General features: G+C 46.8%; 11 protein-coding genes across 11 annotated transcripts; 5 read left to right on the forward strand and 6 right to left on the reverse strand.

Moving 5' to 3' along the window:
* Positions 1-180: 180 nt before the first annotated feature.
* On the forward strand, positions 181-1,322 carry FOBCDRAFT_126586 (uncharacterized protein; the record flags this gene model as incomplete). Its single annotated transcript, XM_059607809.1, has 2 exons — positions 181-352; positions 406-1,322. The coding sequence occupies 2 exons, from the start codon at positions 181-183 to the stop codon at positions 1,320-1,322; spliced, it is 1,089 nt and encodes a 362-aa protein (XP_059464123.1).
* Positions 1,323-1,627: 305 nt separating this feature from the next.
* Positions 1,628-2,656, reverse strand: FOBCDRAFT_236733 (Alpha/Beta hydrolase protein; the record flags this gene model as incomplete). Its single annotated transcript, XM_059610098.1, has 2 exons — positions 1,628-2,457; positions 2,545-2,656. 2 exons carry the CDS (start codon positions 2,654-2,656, stop codon positions 1,628-1,630), a joined length of 942 nt encoding a protein of 313 aa, XP_059464124.1.
* Positions 2,657-3,205: 549 nt separating this feature from the next.
* On the reverse strand, positions 3,206-3,682 carry FOBCDRAFT_125940 (uncharacterized protein; the record flags this gene model as incomplete). The annotated part of the gene is made up of 2 exons (XM_031173304.3): positions 3,206-3,558; positions 3,604-3,682. Coding segments are annotated over 2 exons (432 nt in total), but the record flags the coding sequence as incomplete, so codon positions are not given.
* An 839-nt stretch (positions 3,683-4,521) lies between these two features.
* Positions 4,522-6,204, forward strand: FOBCDRAFT_247902 (Tannase/feruloyl esterase; the record flags this gene model as incomplete). Its single annotated transcript, XM_031173305.3, has 2 exons — positions 4,522-4,525; positions 4,673-6,204. The coding sequence occupies 2 exons, from the start codon at positions 4,522-4,524 to the stop codon at positions 6,202-6,204; spliced, it is 1,536 nt and encodes a 511-aa protein (XP_031050090.3).
* A 522-nt stretch (positions 6,205-6,726) lies between these two features.
* Positions 6,727-7,760, reverse strand: FOBCDRAFT_126173 (uncharacterized protein; the record flags this gene model as incomplete). Its single annotated transcript, XM_054703295.1, has 2 exons — positions 6,727-6,926; positions 6,980-7,760. The coding sequence occupies 2 exons, from the start codon at positions 7,758-7,760 to the stop codon at positions 6,727-6,729; spliced, it is 981 nt and encodes a 326-aa protein (XP_054559270.1).
* An 864-nt stretch (positions 7,761-8,624) lies between these two features.
* On the reverse strand, positions 8,625-8,972 carry FOBCDRAFT_128264 (uncharacterized protein; the record flags this gene model as incomplete). The annotated part of the gene is made up of 1 exon (XM_031173307.2): positions 8,625-8,972. The coding sequence occupies one exon, from the start codon at positions 8,970-8,972 to the stop codon at positions 8,625-8,627; it is 348 nt and encodes a 115-aa protein (XP_031050092.2).
* A 604-nt stretch (positions 8,973-9,576) lies between these two features.
* Positions 9,577-10,987, reverse strand: FOBCDRAFT_256972 (Alpha/Beta hydrolase protein; the record flags this gene model as incomplete). The annotated part of the gene is made up of 1 exon (XM_031173308.3): positions 9,577-10,987. The coding sequence occupies one exon, from the start codon at positions 10,985-10,987 to the stop codon at positions 9,680-9,682; it is 1,308 nt and encodes a 435-aa protein (XP_031050093.2). The 3' UTR covers positions 9,577-9,679.
* A 473-nt stretch (positions 10,988-11,460) lies between these two features.
* On the forward strand, positions 11,461-13,509 carry FOBCDRAFT_247905 (uncharacterized protein; the record flags this gene model as incomplete). The annotated part of the gene is made up of 5 exons (XM_059610819.1): positions 11,461-12,128; positions 12,168-12,180; positions 12,211-12,253; positions 12,287-12,942; positions 13,465-13,509. 5 exons carry the CDS (start codon positions 11,461-11,463, stop codon positions 13,507-13,509), a joined length of 1,425 nt encoding a protein of 474 aa, XP_059464125.1.
* A 1,196-nt stretch (positions 13,510-14,705) lies between these two features.
* Positions 14,706-15,299, forward strand: FOBCDRAFT_214679 (uncharacterized protein). Its single transcript, XM_059609386.1, has 2 exons — positions 14,706-15,005; positions 15,050-15,299. The coding sequence occupies exons 1-2, from the start codon at positions 14,855-14,857 to the stop codon at positions 15,151-15,153; spliced, it is 255 nt and encodes an 84-aa protein (XP_059466735.1). The 5' UTR covers positions 14,706-14,854; the 3' UTR covers positions 15,154-15,299.
* A 73-nt stretch (positions 15,300-15,372) lies between these two features.
* On the forward strand, positions 15,373-16,850 carry FOBCDRAFT_214680 (zinc transporter protein). The gene has a single exon (XM_031173311.3). It carries the CDS (start codon positions 15,638-15,640, stop codon positions 16,793-16,795), a length of 1,158 nt encoding a protein of 385 aa, XP_031050096.2. The 5' UTR covers positions 15,373-15,637; the 3' UTR covers positions 16,796-16,850.
* On the reverse strand, positions 16,851-18,145 carry FOBCDRAFT_154685 (chaperonin 10-like protein). Its single transcript, XM_031173313.3, has 3 exons — positions 17,171-18,145; positions 17,017-17,112; positions 16,851-16,963 (listed from the first exon to the last, which is right to left on the reverse strand). The coding sequence occupies exons 1-3, from the start codon at positions 18,018-18,020 to the stop codon at positions 16,872-16,874; spliced, it is 1,038 nt and encodes a 345-aa protein (XP_031050098.2). The 5' UTR covers positions 18,021-18,145; the 3' UTR covers positions 16,851-16,871.
* Positions 18,146-18,551: the final 406 nt, after the last annotated feature.

An 18,551-nucleotide genomic window follows, 5' to 3' on the forward strand; every position in this document is an offset into this window, starting at 1 on the left:
AATTGGCATTGAAGGGAAATGCACTATTCTCAATTAGGTTCTGGCCTCTGAAGAGGGCTACAGAATTGCATCTTGTATAAAAATCTCAAGCTCTGAAATGAGGAAAGGTAGTATACCCTCTTTATTTATGACGACGATTGACTCTGAAAGAACTTGGATGGCTTGTGTATCTACCCCAGAATGAGACCAATCATCCCTCTCTACAGTGAAGACTCCAGCCCCAAGCCACCATCAAGGATACTTCCCCCTAAAGTAAAGAAGGCCGTACGGCGTTGGGAACGTACTGGAAAACCCAAGTCCCGATCGGGTTGCGGGACCTGTAAGATCCGAAGAGTCAAGTGTGACGGTAAGAGTATTTGATACAAAATTGTTAAGCAGGTCTCTAATTCATCAATGCAACTATAGAGGCCAGACCCATATGCGTCCGATGTGCTAAGGGAAGATTCGATTGCGACGGTTACACCAGCGATACGACCGGAGAAGCGAGCGACTCAAATGACTTGTCAAGCGGCACTGATAGTTCGGCTGGCGAAGTGTCCGCGTCCCCTGGAACCACTGCAACAACTCTAAACCTGGCCCCAAGTCCCGGACTAGATCACTCGGAACCATGTACATGGCATGACCTGATTTCATCATTCTCTCCACTCGCGTCGGCCTACGGCCCCGTCTATCTTGAGCAGTTTAACCAAAATGCAAATCCGAGCAACGCAGTATTCAGCTACAGCGAGCTTTACTCCAATATTGTCCTTCAAGAGACGCTCCAAGACGAGTGTATACAAAACGCCGTCCTGGCCCTTGGGTCATTCTTTTACAGTGGCTTTATCTTAAGCCAGAATGGTGTACAGATCGAGATCGCCAATCACCACAGGCACCAATCTCTTCGGCTCTACAACGTTGCACTCCACACTTTCCGCAAGCGCATGAAGAACTCAAATAGAACCACGTCCCGATGGATGGCTCTCATGACCCCGCTGCTAGCCATGTATGAGCTGCTCCAGGGTGACTTTGAGGCTGCAGACAAACTTCTTAGCAGCGCAATGGAAGCACTTCGTTCTTCAGGAGACATCTCACACATTTCGACCAGTGAGAGCTCTGATATATTTTCTTACACAAGTCTGCAAACTATCGGAGACACGATACCTCTCTTCAAGATGACAAGTAAACAAAGCTGTCATGCAGACCTACAGTGGGATTCTGTTGTATTTCTCCACTCAGATCTAATTACCGCTGTCAATGAAGTTGCTAGCTTTGATGAGGGGTATTACGGGGATATGCCCCATGACCTGTCCAGTATGGACAATGATTATGGCTTGATGAATTGATGTCCATATACCTAACCCGCGACACCTGGCAGAATTCGATATGGATACTGCAGTTTAGCTTGAGCTTGGTGATAGTTACAGGCCAAGAACGAAAGAAAGATAGGAGCTGGACTGTTAAAGAAGGAGTCTGAAAGCTGTTCAACCAGCCGTTTAAATGATTTGGATGACCGCATAAAGAATATTCAACCCGATAGACTGTATAAAAAAAGTGGCAGGAGCCTTTGTACTATGGTAATTACAGTAAATCCTCATGCTCGATTCTGATGAATCAACCATCTCCTAAATCATGATAAAGCTGATCCAAACTATTTCAGCGACAAAACATCAAGCACTGCTTTGATAAACGCTTCAGGCTTCTCCTGCGGAAGATTATGCCCCGCCCCAGGAACCTGATGGTGTACACGTGGACCACTAAAGTACTTGGCTGAAGAGGACCCGTTCGTCGGCGGAAAGTTGCCGTCTGCAAGACCATCTAGTGTTACAGTTGGGACTGAGATAACAGGCTGCTCGAGAAGCGCTTTCTCAATATTATTGTAGCCTGGATCACCTGGAGCATACAGCAGGCGATGTCTGTAGACATGAGTAACAACGCTGACATAGTCTGGATTGACAAAAGTCTCAGCGGCACGATCGAGATCTGCTTCGGTGTAGTTCCATTTAGGGGAGTTCTTATTCCAAACAACCCTGGCTATGTCTTTCGGGTGTTCCGCCAAAGCAGCTTGTCCACGAGGAGTTAGGAAATAGTAGAAGTACCAAAAGCCCGCTTCAATCTTGGCATCGAGTGGAACCCAGGCTTTTGATAGGTCTTGGATCAAGTAGCTGTTGACTGACACCAGGCCGGCACAGCGTTCGGGCCACAGAGCTGCTGCAACGCAAGCACCACGTCCACCCCAGTCGTAACCAGCAAAGATGGCCTTTTTAATGCTTAGAGCATCTAGCAACTCGATGATGTCGTAGCCTAAAGCTGCTTGCTGGCCGGAGCGGAAAGTATCTGTGTGCAGAAAGGTGGTAGGTCCGTTACCGCGTAGATATGGGACAATAACACGGTATCCTTGTTTCACAAGAGCTGGGGCGACTTCCGTGTAGCTGTGAATGTCGTAGGGCCAGCCGTGGAGGAGAAGAACGACCTGCGCATCTGGAGAACCGTCTTCATAGTATGCCACTTGAAGTCTGGTAGTGTTAACATATGACAGTGGCTCAAGTCGGGATAGACGCCCGGTACGACGGTTTAGGTGTTCGGAGGAATGCTCTTTGCCAAGTGAATAGTCAGGTGGCTGCAAGCTGAGAGCCTGGGCTATGAAAGTAGCCAGAATGAAGAAGAGACAAATGATCATGCTGTCCTTAGTTGGGAGAGATGCTTGACCGCATCCATGATCCACGGTGAGAATGGGCTTTTTGAAGAAAATAACGTTACTGGTCGACCAATGAGAAGGTATCCCTCGTATAAGTGAACTTCATAAAAGCAGCACCCCACCATTCATCCTTCAATTGTCGAAAGTGGTCTGGATCAAGTCTTACGTGAGATACGTCACGCATTTGAAATTTGACTTTTGATTCCAAATCGTGTTTTAATCGACTATTGCCTCTTTTTCTTCTCACGGAATTAGCAAAGCAACACTAATCAGTGGCCAGAAAGAGAACTTCATGCCAATGTATAGAAACACACCGTAGAACACGATAATGATGCATGATTGAAATAGATGAAATCAATGATGAGAGGAAAGCTGATTTAGTCAATCACATGTCTTCGTGGTCCCCCTCTGAAGCTAAATAGCTGCGCTTTCGATGACCGTGTTACACTTTGCAAGGTATCTGTTTGATCTTTCAGTTGAGAATTAGGGCGGCCAAAGATTAAAAGAAAAAGGTTGAGACGATAAATAATTCTATGAAAGGTCTCTGTCCGTTCGAACCTCCGGCTTTGCATGATTATCCCGACCCAGCCATAACAGCTCTGGTCTCCCGTTATGTCCACACGTGTCAAGAATTACTTTATGCATAGTCACCTGATCCAAACCCAAGTCTGCCACTACCATGCCTTCTTCTGTTGCTGGCAACTCGCTTGTCAATTGTCGCCCGTCTGGTGCAAATATCCTCGCGTTTCCCCCACCAGGGACATTGAAAACTGCGGCTTGTTTTGTGCCCATCATGTCAATGGATGGCTCTGAGATGACCGTTGCAGAGTGTAGTGTATAACACTGGGCTTGGATAGAGTAGACACGAGAGATGGCCGCTACCGCTTTGCATGGATTAGATGGGTCTCAAAGGATAGCGATGATCGTACCTTCATCGGACATGGAGTATGGTTCGGGTCCACCTGAGTGGACAGGGACGCAAGGCCATGCCGCACAATGAATCTGCTCTCCCTGGGAGAAAGTATTGAAGTTGATCAGCGGATTGAAATGTTCCTAGGAAGGGCAGTTCACACAACCCTTGGATACAGGGCCTAAACCTACTCCACAGGATAGCACGCAACGCTTACCAGATCCATGCAGGATATCCCGGTAACCAAAGCTCAGGGAAGGCAATAATATGCGCTCCTTCCGAGCAGCGTCTTTGATCAGATGGTATGTTTTTGTAACAGTACCAGCCAAGTCAAACCAGACTGGTTCAGCTTGAATAACAACTGCTTTGATACGATTTGTTGTGACAGACATGATAGGAATGTGTTTTGAGTCAAATGCCGGCTTCTAGTAACTGAGCGGTAGTATAAAAACTGTTTTCATCTGTTTTCAACACCACTTTTGAGATTAATTGACATATTTACTATTTCTACGTGTATTTCGGGCTCGATATGTCATAAAATTTGTCTATAAATGTAAATACGAGCAAGCTTTTTTCATTGGTTCGCTTTTCCTTGCGCCACCAAAAAAGACAAGACTATGCATTAACCGATCTGACGTGAGATTCGGGGACCACTAGATAGCTAACTAACTTTATTCTACTAGTTATGCATTAAAATCCTGGAGGCTCTGTTGCAGAATTGCGACCACCTTGAATCTAAGCCATTGAGGATGGTTTGCTCGTATACGCGCCAAGAGCCATGATGGAACATGAGGAATCAATAACTCATTTCTGCCAAAAGCCATGTTGCGCTTCAGTGCAAGCTCATTTTATTGTAATGGCAATGGAATACAATGGAAAAATTCCTGTAACAAGCATTTTGCCGGCGTTGCCGAAGGCGCTGTCATCAGTAGCATCGATGCGTGATAGGGCTTGAAGCTATAAATCTGGCACATACGTAACCAGTAAATCAGTGTCAATACCAAGCGATCTGAATACTCAACTCAATATGCATTATTCTGTCTTTCTAAGCCTTGTTGGCCTCGGTGGCCTTGCTCGACGAGCTGCAGCCGTACCAGTTGAATCATGCAACGACATAACTCCCCCGATCGTACCAGGTGCCATAATCAGATCCGTCAAAAGTCGAATCTACCGCGACCACTCCGTCCATGCATTTCCTCCAACATTACTTCAAAATGTCACGCATCTAAACATCTGTGAAGTAAATGTCACTCTATCCCATTGGAATGAAGACGATACCGTTCTTGTGCAGACGTGGCTGCCTCTTGGCAACTGGAATTCCCGTTATCTCGCTGTTGGAGGCGGTGCTTGGGCAGCTGGGCTTGGTCAATTTGATCTTGCTCTCCCTGCTTCTCAAGGCTACGCTGTCTCTTCCACAAACGCTGGACTCAGCGGGAACCCAATTGACCCGTCAGATTGGGCCTTGAAGCCAGATGGCACCGTCAATTATGGTCTTCTCAAGAACTTTGCTTCACGATCTGTGCACGATATGGCAGTGGTCGGCAAGGCAGTTACATCTTCTTTCTACAAGGTCCCGGCTAAGAAGGCATACTTCAATGGCTGCTCTACTGGGGGCCGTCAAGGTTTGGCGGCAGCACAGCAGTATCCCAGTGATTTCGATGGAATTCTTGCTGGGGCTCCCGCCATCTACTGGTCGGAGTATGTTATCGCTGAGCTTTGGCCTCAAGCTGTGATGAAAAACGCGAACTATTATCCATCGACATGTGAACTGGATGCATTTGTATCAGCAGCAGTGGAATCGTGCGATGGAAAAGACGGCGTCACGGATGGCGTGATTACAGAGCCATTCACCTGCAAGTACGACCCTTTCACTCTTGTGGGCCAAAGAACTGAGTGCGGAAAGGAGAGCATAGTGATCAGCCAAATTGCTGCCTCAATAGTTAGCAAGATATGGAGAGGACCAACTGACTCAAGAGGCAAATCTCTATGGTATGGGATGCCCAAGGGTGCATCACTTGCTGAATTGGCTGCTATGAAGACAGTGAATGGGACAACCACTGGTGCACCGTTCTTTGTGGCTGATACATGGGCACGCAACTTCGTCAAGACAGACCCGAGCTTTGACACATCACAACTCGATATCGCTGGCTTCGAGAAGCTATTTTCACAGTCCCGGGATAGGTTTGGTCACATCATGGACTCATCTGACCCCAATCTCCAACCATTCAAGAAAGGGGGTGGAAAGGTGATTATCTGGCATGGTCTGAGTGATCAGTTGATCTATCCTCAAGATAGCGTCCGATACTTCAGAGAAGTGGAAAGGAACTTCAAATCCAAGGGGAAAGACGAGGACCTGGGTAACTTTATTCGCCTGTTTCTTGCCCCTGGGGTTGATCATTGTGGGTTTGGCAAAAGCGCTGGTGCTGTACCAACAGATCCATTTGGGGCACTGTTGGCTTGGGTTGAAGACGAGAAGCCTCCTCATACATTGGATGCGCATACGAAAGCAGACGCACTCACCCAGTTCTCACGAAAGATATGCCAGTATCCTGCAGTGGCAAAATACAAGGGTAGGGGGAACACGAACGACTCCAAGAACTACATTTGTGCCATTCCATAAGATTCGGGGACTTCAGCTAGGCGACTTCACACCATGTTCGTCAACACCTGTTACGTTGCTAGTCTAGCTATACGAGATGTAATGTGGTATTGTTATTAAACTACAAATTACATTAATTCAATAATCATTTCCGCTGTGGAGGCTATGTACATGCGAAACTTTGACGTATGGGAAAGGGCCCCTGCAAAGTCCATTTTTCATGAGACCCGACTGCCAAATGAGATAGATGGCGGTATGTCAGAGCCCGAATGTCAGAATCCCTATCAACTCTCTCGAAGATTAAAAGTCCCTCATACACTACCTCCGCTAATATAACAATTTGGCATCCTGTGAGTATAAGTTTGCATCAATACATCTAGTTACTTCGCGTGATAACAGTGAGGCCGTAGGTGAATGGCATCTTGGCTTCGGAAGTCAACAGTGATCCAATCTGAATATCTTGAGTATATAGTACTTGTGAAAATGAATGATAAGAAGAGACGACCAGTATAGCCAATTTGAGATATGCCATCGATGACAAAACTAAGCCATGACCATGCCTCCCATCTTCTCAGATAGTCCCTCCACGCCAACCTTGAGAAAGTGCTCATCAGTATCAATCTGTTCACGTACAGGACCAGTCTTCAATTCATCAACATCCCAATTAGCCCAGACGAAACGGCCATGAAGAAATCTGGCTTCAGGGGTTGCTGCCCAGACAGAAAAGTGGCCTGGAAGGTTTTCTATCAAGCCTTTGTTAGTTAAAAGCTTGATTAGAAGTCCTGAAAGTACTTACCATCGTCAAAGACAAGACCCTTCAGGTTATCGCCACCAACCCTCTTGGCAGAGTCGGTCAAAACACCACCCGGATGGAAACTGACAATCTGCATATCAGTGGGCCTAGTATCCTGCGCGATCTGCTGTAGGAGAAGGGTGCTGGCATTCTTTGTCAAGCCGTATGTTGGGCGGTCTGGACCCATTGTTGACCACATGTAAGCCGCACAGCTTGAGATGTTGACCAGGAACTGAGAGATGTGAGCATAGCAGAGCTTGGGATGAGCGTGAAGATATCTTACCTTGGTTTGACCTGAGTCTGTCGTCTTTTGCTTGTAGAATCGTCCTGTCATATCGAGAGTACTTCGAACATTGGACTCAAAGTCACCCCAGACCTTGGACAGACCTCCATCAAGAATTGTCTCAGTAGCGCCATAACTAGCAGCACTCAAGACCAAAACATCAACAGAGATGCCCTCTGATTCAAGTGCCTTCCAGAGGTTTTCAGTGGATGCTAGGTCAGATATATCACAAGTGCGGCCTTGTACATCCGTACCACTGCCGAACTGGCGTCCCTCTTCTTGAAGCCTGGCAGCTGCCGATGTGACTACATCTTTGCGGCGTCCGAGGATAATGACACGAGCAGCGTTCGCTTTGACAAAGCCGCGAGCGATGGCATACCCGATGCCGCTGTTTCCTCCGGTGACAATGACTGTTCTGCCTGTCTGCTGGAGGGCCGGGAGAGCAGGGTCAATCGCCTGATAGGGCTTTTTGTGGTATTGATTCAAAGTGGGAAGACTCATGATGAATAGGATGCTTCGACACAGAACTTGAGTAAGGTGATGGCGCAAGATGAGTTAAGTTGTTCGAATGAATCAATGCTAGGTGAATTGAATACAAGCTTGGGCCTGCTATTTATATTACAGTGACATATTTACACGAAGCAGTTGATGTGACAAGAATCGATGAATGAGTTGGTAATGCAGATTGATTGCAAAGCATATCCGCTTGCCTGCAGAATGCGAGACCTCTTTTGCACTGTTTGTAAAGATGAGCCTCACAACCTACTTACAGATACTGCGTAGATCATTCGGTCGCTGATTCATCGTCTCTGGGTGACTAATTGCTAGATTTTGATGATAAGGTTGAGCGTTGAGCCAATCGGGATTCGTCGCTCGTATTCTCAGCCCATTTTCAGATGCGGAGTTACCTACCACCCCATGCGGAGTTTTGCTGACAGGTTCTCAGACCAATCCAACAATTGAGCTCGTATTTTTTACGATGCAGTGATACAAATTAAATATGATGTTATCAGCCTTGGCGAAGTAGCTACCGGCAATATGCTTATATGGCATTTTCAGCTTTGGGGGCATTGGTCATATCGTTAGACTCTGGACAGCTAATACAGGTAATAGGAGCATGTAACTAAGGTCGTTCCATTGGCCTGTTCTTGAAGAACTGTTGTAAATCCCATCAGATATTGCATGATAGTAGAAGCAAGATGAAATGAGCTAGAATTAAACAATACGTACTATTAATGAAGGAATTAAGGAGCCGACCCGAATCAAACCTCAGCCAATGATCAGCTTGAAGCCTGTCCAGAAAGTGGCGATATATCCTCAAGCTCATCGTGCACTTTCCTCATTAGTTACCTAAAGTGTATCTAACTAGTTACACGAGATTGAATATGCCCAAGGAGTAAAGTCTACAGAAATACATGACCCATCTGCGCTCAGAACTATTTTAGTCTTAAACTGCGCACATTCAACACTGGAAACCTTGATGACTGGAGTCTTTCCATCATTGCAAGGCTTCACAAGACTAGCTTTGATGTTGGTTGCTGGGAATTGCTCCACGTTGACACATGAAGTCCCACCGGCCCCTCCGTAGACGTTGGCAGTGATGAAAGGTCGCCCATTACAATCTCCACTTAGCCACTCTTCAACTAAGACCTGCTGGGCGAAGACACCAGCAAGGGACAGTGAGAGGGTACTCGGAAGTATTATCTGATTCATAAACTTAGTTGGCATCTTCGACGAAATTATGGGCGGCTTGCCTTCATTGCAAGTCTTTTCGTTGGATATTGAATATGGTTTTAAGGTTGGCAAGTCGAGGCTAGAAGAGAGATTCCTGATTGATTGTGCGTTATATATCGCAATGTCTATCGCTTCAAAGAGAATTGAAGGCCGCTGATGTGATGCATTGTTGAAAACTAACTTCTGTTGCAGGACGTGATATCGAATTTTATGTCTGAATGAGGGTGGCCGGAGTGTTGCTTTCCGACACATGTTTCCGAATTAGGAAAACCGCAGCACCAAGCATGCAAGCAACTGGATTCAACCTGAAATGCACCTCGCAGCAAACTTCACACATCACACCACTCGGACACGGAGGTTTGTGAAGATAAAATACGAAATAGAATGAGGGCTGACGTTATTGACTGGAAGCTCATGTGACCGCAGGTCTTCATTCAGGCTGAAAACCCATCCTTGGTCGCTGCAGAACGTAATTCATAAGGAGAAAGCGAAATATGAAAATGAATTAAAAGAGTGACTAAAGTTGGAGAAAGACTAAAAGAACAAAACGGTCTGAAAATCCTAAAAAGAATCCAAGGGGCTTGAATTGGTGAGGGAGCTGGGCATCGATAGTTGTATCTGAGTGCATGGTATCATGCTGTCCTCCACTACTCACTAGTCTGCCACTATTATGCCCACGATGGCACCTAATTCTTATTCAAGATCTTGTCCAACCACGCAAAAATCACTCGACCAAACTCCTGAGGAGCACCAGTTTGACAGTGATATCCAGCAGTACCATTAAACATGTGAAGTTCAGCACGGTCTCCCAAAGCTTCTGCAACTGGCTTAGACTGTCCAGACTGAAGTGTTTCGAATTCTCCGTCGGCAATCCAAACTGGCATCTGGATACGGTCTGTGATACCGCCTCGCAGATTATAGCTCTTGGTCAACTGGAAGAATTCGTAAGGGGATTTGGTTTTGAAGCACCAGAGACCCTGCAGGATGCCCCATTTGGTAGTGGTAGGGATATCTGGATCGTCGTGGATTTTGCTCATGGCCTTGTCGAATGCTTCCTTATCACCTGTCTCGAGAAGCTTGCGAAGCTCTGGGGTTAAATGAGCGGCGTATCCAGTGTATGCGTCCCAAATACCACCGTTCAACATCAGGGCAGTTAGTCGAGGTTCGAATGCAGCTGCACGAGCGGCAAGATAGCCCCCGAAAGAGTGTCCATAAAGAACCAGCTTCTTGGGGTCAATGAAGGAAGACTTTTGAGAGAGCAGATAGTCGACGACGGGAGTAACGACTCGTTCCCAGTCCGGAATGAAGCCGACACCTTGTTCTCGGCGAACAGTTGGCTGACCTGGACCTTCAAAAGAGAAGATGTTATATCCGCGAGCAAGGGCTGGAGCGACGACAGTTGAGTACAGATCCTCTTGAGCGGCATCAAAACCCTGAGTAAGCATGAGAGTAGGAAGTAGCTTTGTCTGGTTATTCTTGATAGGCTGAGAATACCAGATTCCAGAGACGTTGAAATCACCAGCAGGAATCTCAACTCTCTCAGCTGGAACAGGCAAAGCAGCAATAGCTTTATCAAAAGCAGCACGCTGCTCATCCCAATAATCGTTGATGCGAGGATCATCCCAATTAGCACGATTGTAAGCATCAGCACGGCGGAAATAGTTCGACACAGAGAACCAAGTTGCCCTGACATTGATAGGATCGTATGCAACCTTGGGGTCAAGAGCTTGGGTCTTGGTATTGTTTGCAAGATCGAACCATGATTTAATATAGCTTTCAAAATCGCCTGGGATGATCTTTTTGGCGGCGCTCAGAACGGGATTGACGTCTGCGCCGTCGTTGGCCATTTGACCAAGTCCAGTGAGGATGTCAAAGTTGAAGCTGTCATCTTCGCTGAGGAAAAGAATGGGGTTCTCCTTTTCCTTGGCCCTTACGGCTCCTGCGTTGAGAAGAGATAGAAGCGTGCAGAGAGAAGAGAAATAAGATGTCTTCATGATGAAAACGAATTGTAGACTTGCTATCGAGAAATTGATGATTGTGGTGATGAACTTGAGCCTTTCGAGGACGGTCCTTGGCCTTTATATGTGTCTCGCATCAGCTTGTCGCTAGCTTTCACTTTGGTAATTGGACCCATGATTACGATCGCCTGGAGAATCATTTCTGAACTCATGATGAGTAAAGTCTCGATAAAGGAATATGAAGCGATGAAAGGTGAGGGAAATAATTTGGACTCCGTCAGCGTTATCCACTTTATGCCGCTCTCGCAAAGTCTAGCCCTATCAAGTAGCGATCGTCAGACACAGCCGCCAGGACGACGTATGAGGCTCTCGCGTATTGCTCATGTCAGCATTCCACTAAATACGACAAAATTAAGCATAAGAACCATGTCCTCCCTGTGATCACCATCACCTCCTGCAAACATCGCAAAACTCTACTCTGTTCAGTTCGTTAACTATTCCACCACGTCATGGTCAATCGAGGGGCCTCGCAAGGCTGCGTTACATGCAGACATCGCCGCGTCAAGTGCGATGAAAGAAAGCCTTGGTGCAAGGCCTGTCTTCGTCTTGGCATTGAGTGCACGGGTTATGAGAGGCGTGGGCTGAGGTTTAAGGATGAGACTGTTCGATATGGAGCCAATTCAGCCGCTGTAACGCGCATCAGCAACCGTGCGAAACAACCATCACTTGAGAGGACGATCATTCGGTTACCATCAGATCACCCACAAGATCTTGCTGTACCATTCTTTCTGACATATGTTACCGATGTTGGTCGAAGTTTGGAATCAACGCGGGGTTTCTTGGAGTTTGTCCGTCCTGCTCTGGCTTCGGAGCGACATGATTCAGCTTTGAACACGGCAGTGACAGCTACGTCAATCAAAATCTGGTCCATGATCGGCAAAATTCCTTCTTCGAGCCCTCTTCCTTATCAGCTACTGGTGAAGGCCTTGAAGCGGCTTCACCAAGCAACTGAGGAGCCCATGGAGAGAGGTCGCGATGAGACCGTGCTAGCGGCCCTTGTGCTTCAGATGCACGACACCTTGTCAGCTGTCTCAGGACAAACCAGAGCTCATGGTGCCCATCGTGAGGGAGCTTTGACCTTATTATTACAGCGCGAAAACTGTTTCAAGAACTCCAAGTACTATGCCCACCTTGTTGGCAACCTGCTCCACTCTAGGGTATCTGTTTCTGTGAGGAACAGAATGCGATTACCGACGAAGGATCTTGAGTGGATTGAGACTGAGGTTGCTCCGATCTTGCCGGGTAATCCGAGTTCCGCTCTTGACATGATTGGAGTATCTATTGCAGATCTCCAACACACGTTCCGCGACATGTCACCTCCAACAGTCCTCTCTTCTGCTGACACTAAGCTACGGCAACAAATCTGCAATTTGGATACTCAGCTACGAACCTGGCTGAAACGGATACCAGATAGTTGGTATCCACGACGGATGAAAAGCGGCATCGATTTCGATCCATCAGTTCCTTCATATCGTGGCGCTTGCGACATATACCCAAGCATACAAGTTGCGAATATCTGGAATGCCTGGCGTATCTACTGTCTCATTCTCGAGGATATCAAGGACCAACTTACCAAGTCCTCAGCACTATCTGCGGTTCAGCATTTCGATGACGAGAACAGCATTTCGGACTATGCCATGTTCTGGACTTCCAATGAACGCAGAGTCCAAGAGCTTGTTGATTCTATGTGCCTCAGCATTCCATTCTATCTAGGCAACTGCAACTACCCCACTGATATACTCTCAACGGGAAGCTCCGATATCATATACCCAAGTCAACACGATTTACCTGTCGATGATGAAGGATATATGAGATTCAAAGCAAGTGATCAGTACGTTTCTAAACTCGATCACTCGCGACATGTGACACTTCACGGTCAGGTCCACGCAATAAGCGTCTTATCTTACGTCATCGATATATCCATGAATAGTGTTCGGAACCGGCCAAGTTTTCTGAGAGAGGAGCAGAAGGAATGGATAGCAAGTCAATTTATTCGATCCATCTACTCGATGAGGCCCATCTTTGGTGGTGTATCGGAAAGAAGAGCCCACCAAGGGACCGTTGGCCTTGATCATGGCTTGCAAGCGGCGGATAGAGTATCAATAGCTAAAGCCTTTGCAATCAAGGTACAAAAAGAGCTGTGGACTATAAGCATTTTGTAATAGATGAGAAATATCACCCCAAAAGATGATAACATCGTCCCATGAGAACGAAAACTTGGTATTTGGACATACCCATGAGCGTGTTGCCGTAGTTGACAGACTACTATATACGCCAAACCATACTAGGAGGCCCGACCATTTTAGCCGTAGAAAGCCCTATACGAGAGGTTACATTTCCGATTTCGTCCAACCGTCGGATCGCTGTTGGGTGTCATGTGTCCATATGTCGTCTGCCTGTTCATGCGGTTTGCCTTGCCAACACACGGAGATGTAGTTTGCTACAGTCTATAGTGGTGTCTTGATGGGATGGCGGTGAAGAGGGCACATGACTCCTAAAACCTGTTCAATTGGCTCTTTGGAACTACGTTTGTTCCCTTCTTTCGTTGATGGCTCCGCTACATCATGGCATGATGGCTTTTCTCGTTAGTGAGAGATCAAATACACTTATGCATTTTTTTGATCTGTAAATCGTGCACTGAACAATCTCATCACCCTGATATCAAGTTGAGGCCTCACGGGCTGTATGGAAGATTAAGGCAACCACTTCAGAAACGATACCCGGAAAGCGGGTTTCCCGAGGACTGATCATCGAGTCACTTGCCATCTCACCCATTGCCGGCCATCTACTGAGGAATGTATTCGGTTCTTTTAATATCTATAACCAAGTTCATATTTCTGCTCACTGTGAAGACTGTAGCGATGATATCCTAGCTCTAACAAAAACCTCGTTCCCTCATAATGAAAGTTGCAAAGATTGGCGGCGGTACCTCAGGTCTTGCGACCCTGAAATACCTAACGCGCGCACACTTCAATTTTGACTGCTAACAAATAGAAGCTCGTCTCTTTGAGCTGGAGGAAGTAATTGGTGGCGCCTTTGCAAATCGGGTCTATGAAGATGCAGAGCCTAGTAAAGGCCAGCCAACCATTTTATTACAACAGCTAACATAAACCCCCAGCTTGTTTCGTCGAAGCATCTTACAACATTTCCAGACTTCCGAAGCAGTTTGCAAAACGATACCCTCTGTGCTATAGAGTATGTCCGATATCTGCATGACGACTGCTCGCACTTCAATCTGTAGCCGAGTATCACACTTGGAGCAGAGATTCGCGATGTGAACGGCGATGGTACTAAAGGGTACGTTGTTGAGTATACTAAAAGCGGAGAGAAACTTCGATGGGAATGCGACGCAGTTGCAGTTTGCTTGGGTCTTCACAGAGAACCCAATATGCCCGCTATTATTGGGCTTGAGAACGTACCGCATGTGATGCATTCATCAGACCATTCGTCCTGATGTAGTAATTCTGTGCACTGGCTACAAGCAGACACTCCCATTTCGAAACAAAGACGATAAAAAGCCCCCATATTCACATGTGGGAGGCATCTGGAAACAAGATGAACCGAAAATGGGGTTCATTGGCTTTGTCAGACCATCACTGGGCGCTATACCCCCTTTGGCAGAGATGCAAGCCCAATCATGGGTATTAAACCTCCTTACGCCACACAAACTCAAACACCTTAAGCCCGAGGATGAGGCTCATTACAGGCTACACTGCAGGCCCGATGCTAGGGTAACATATGGCGTTGATCACGAAAGTTATGCATATCAGCTGACCTTGGATATGAACTCTGCACCTGGCATCACTGACATATTGAATTTGATGCGTAGGAGTGGAATTCGAGATGCCTATCGTCTTTTGGTTCTTTGGGCTTTTGGTGCGCATTTTAATGCCAAGTTTCGACTCGTTGGGCCATGGGGCTTGGGAACATGCTCAAGACCTTCTTGTGTCTGGTGAGTTTTGGCAGACCATTACACGGAGGCCAATAATATTCGGTAAGCTACCACCTCCTGATTTTCATACGTCACTAATTATCAAGACCACTTCCTTTTTTCGATTTTGCCGATGGCTATTTTCGATCCCCTCAGCCTCGTGCTCTGGGCTTTTCGTTCCATATATGCTTGTTTAGTTGATATGATATGATGTTTTGATCAAACACGATCCTCTCACTCAAAACTCAACAAGGTCACCTCATTTAATTCACTCCTGCAAATAATCAGTCAATTGAAAATATTTCAGCCGTTATTCCCGTTAACGTGCAATTCGTCTGACACTCCGTGCCGAGATCCGATTTGACAACCCAATACGGAGTCTAAGATAACTAAGCCATTCTTAGCTCATAACCATCAAGGTTCACGAGTATTTAAATCACGACAGTCCTTTCTACAAATTGCTCTATTCCTCCGAGAAACACGGCAAAACGGCAAGTGGTCGGCAATATCGGCTACCTACAAGAGCCCTTTTGTTTGAGAGGTTGCGCATTTGCAAAGTTTAATTGTGAGACAGGATAAGCTATATAAACCTCGATTCCTCTGGGCAGAATGCAGCATTTCGCATATCGGTCATTCATTGATTAAGCTTCCTTGAATCGCTTATCTTTACTTTCTTTATACCTTGTTGAGTCGCAATGTCAGGACCTACGAACTTTGACCCTGAGAGGGTTAACCTCACTGAGTTCCAGTCTATCACTGATCAAGGTCTCATCACCTGCTTTCTGACAACCGCTGGGAACCAATACGATGGTCCTCTTGGTATCAGAATCGGGTCAATATTCGTCATTCTTGTCGTCTCCACCGCAGTCACTTTCTTCCCTGTAGTGGCAACACGTATCCCAAGTCTGAGAATCCCGCTGTACATCTACCTTTTTGCACGATACTTCGGCTCCGGTGTCATCATTGCAACGGCCTTTGTTCACCTATTGGATCCTGCTTACTCAGAGATTGGACCGGCGTCTTGTGTTGGTATGACTGGTGGTTGGTCTACTTACTCTTGGCCACCTGCTATTGCCCTCTCAGCAGCGATGTTCACTTTTCTATTCGACTTTCTTGCCGATTATTATGTTCAATCTCACTATGGGCTTCAGCATAACGATTCTGGGGTTGAGGATACTATTACTACTTCCGGGACAGATGGCCATCAGCATCATTCTGACGACGGTTCGAACTCGAATAGGCTTGTGATCAATGGCCAGCACGATACAGAGGCGGCTACGTCAGAGAAGCATCGTGGTGGCTATGCAGACTTCAAGGAGCTTCAACACCTTGATGGTGATTCTGAAGAAACCGAGCTTGCATTCAAGACACAAATCGCGGCCTTCCTCATTCTCGAATTCGGTGTTCTGTTTCACAGCGTCTTCATCGGTCTGAACCTGGGTGTCGCAGATACATCCGACTTCGACACCTTGTTCCCAGTCCTTGTCTTCCACCAGTCCTTCGAAGGCCTCGGCATTGGAGCCAGACTTAGTGCCATTCCCTTCCCAAACCGACTTCGCAGTATGCCATGGCTTCTCTGTCTCGCTTACGGTTTAACAACACCTATCGCCATTGCCATTGGTCTCGGTATTCGAAAGACGTATGACAACTCATCGTACACTGCAAACCTGGTCAATGGTGTTTTTGACTCTATTTCTGCTGGAATTCTCATTTATACTGGTTTTGTGGAGATGATTGCTAGAGATTTCCTCTTCAATCGTGAGAGGACTAATGACAAGGTTCGCCTAGGATTTATGATCATCTGCCTCTTCCTTGGTACTGGAATCATGGCTCTGGTTGGCAAGTGGGCTTAGTGTTCCGCCAACATTGGTTTTATTTGAAGGAAATAAAAATTTAGAATAGCTGCCTCATGTATTTTAAAATCTCTGTTTAATCCACCTCGATAAGTACTTTCAGAGCGTTATGCTTCGATGCTTCGCCAAATGTCTTGTACGCATTTTCAACATCGCTCAGCTTGAAATCTAGGTTGGAACTCGTCAGTATTGATATATCAGACTTCAGCTGGAGAACTTACGATGAGTGATTAGTTGCGAGGGCTGCAGTTTGCCAGATTGCACTAGCTTGAGCAACATGGGGGTAGTAACAGTATCCACCAGCTGCGTAGTGATCGCTGACAGACGTGCATTAGTGTCATGTCAAACGGTAGATCAGAGAGCCAAGCCACTTACAGATGTTCTTGATCCATAGGTCCTGAAGATGAAGATCCACTTTGGTGCCGTGAACGCCAACGTTTGCCAACACGCCTCCAACTGCGATGAGCTTTTGACAAAGCTCAAAAGTAGCAGGAATACCAACAGCCTCAATGACAGTATCGCAACCTTTCCCATCTGTCAGTTTCATCACCTGAGACACAGCATCTTCGCCGCTGACGACTGAATCAGTGGCGCCGAGTTTCTTGGCAACGTCCAGTCTTGCATTGTCGGTATCAATGGCTATGATCTTGGAAGGCGAGTATAACTGGGCAGTGATAATAGCAGCCAAGCCGACCGGTCCAGCGCCAACAACAACTACAGTCCCTCCAGGTTGGACTTTGCCACTGAGAACACCAACTTCAAGACCTGTTGGGAAGATGTCGCTGACCATCACCAAAGCCGCCTCATCTGCCCCATCGGGAATAGGGTGGAGGCTCGAATCGGCATGGGGAATGCGGACATATTCAGCTTGAGTTCCATCGATTGTGTTACCGAGAATCCAGCCACCAGAGGTACAATGGCTATACATCCCCCTTCGGCAGTATTCACAGGTCGCGCAGCTTGAGATGCAAGAGATGAGAACTCTATCGCCCTCTTTGAATCGTGCGACAGATGGGCCTGCGGAATGGACGATCCCAACGCCTTCGTGGCCTAGAATTCTTCCTGGCTCACAGGTAGCGACATCGCCTTTTCGGATGTGCAGATCGGTTCCGCAGATGGTGGTCTTGGTGACTTTGATGATTGCATCTGTTGGTGAAGAGATCTTGGGGACAGGACGATCCTGGAGGGTAACAGAGTTATTACCGCCGTAGACGAGGGCCTTCATTTTTGATATTTGAGTACAGAGATGGAGCGATGGGGTTTCTAGTTGTCAATTGACAGTTTTTAGAAGAAACATGAGATCTCCCTGGCATTATTATATAACTTCTATCAGCAGTGGTCTGACCTGGCGGGTGATGTCAGCATCACATCAGGCAATTGATCAGGCCGCTGTGGACGTGCGGGGTAGCGGCCGCAAAAGTCCGGGGTAACGGGCGCGGAACCGCATAACGCATGAACATCTTCAGTTTCGCCAATAACAATCAATCGCTAGAGATTCAATACCTCGTGGAAGTAACCGTAGCAATGAATTTCAGCCCAAGGGGTAAGTATCTTGTAAGCTAGCAGGCTCTAACCAATCGGATCACTTCAAAGCGGAAAGTTCCAGTCGGTGAACCAACTGTTGTATCGAATCACAGTTTGGTGATTCTCATGAGAAATAACTAGGAGCAGATATTGCATATCGAATGCAGGCCGTGTTTCAGGGATTGTATACGAATATGTCGGCAGATGAAGATACCGTCAACATGAACAGGGT

This window comes from Fusarium oxysporum, chromosome II (genome assembly GCF_013085055.1).
Source record: "Fusarium oxysporum Fo47 chromosome II, complete sequence".
Lineage (NCBI taxonomy): Eukaryota > Fungi > Ascomycota > Sordariomycetes > Hypocreales > Nectriaceae > Fusarium > Fusarium oxysporum.

Bases quoted from the DNA above. Each gene is read 5' to 3' on its own strand.
- FOBCDRAFT_214679 (XM_059609386.1), top strand. From the start codon at position 14,855: ATGCCTATCGTCTTTTGGTTCTTTGGGCTTTTGGTGCGCATTTTAATG. The intron at 15,006-15,049 runs GTAAGCTACCAC...CTAATTATCAAG, and splicing joins ACGGAGGCCAATAATATTCG to ACCACTTCCTTTTTTCGATT.
- FOBCDRAFT_214680 (XM_031173311.3), top strand. From the start codon at position 15,638: ATGTCAGGACCTACGAACTTTGACCCTGAGAGGGTTAACCTCACTGAG.
- FOBCDRAFT_154685 (XM_031173313.3), bottom strand. From the start codon at position 18,020: ATGAAGGCCCTCGTCTACGGCGGTAATAACTCTGTTACCCTCCAGGAT. The intron at 17,113-17,170 runs GTAAGTGGCTTG...CACGTCTGTCAG, and splicing joins CCTATGGATCAAGAACATCT to CGATCACTACGCAGCTGGTG. The intron at 16,964-17,016 runs GTAAGTTCTCCA...GTTCCAACCTAG, and splicing joins CTCGCAACTAATCACTCATC to ATTTCAAGCTGAGCGATGTT.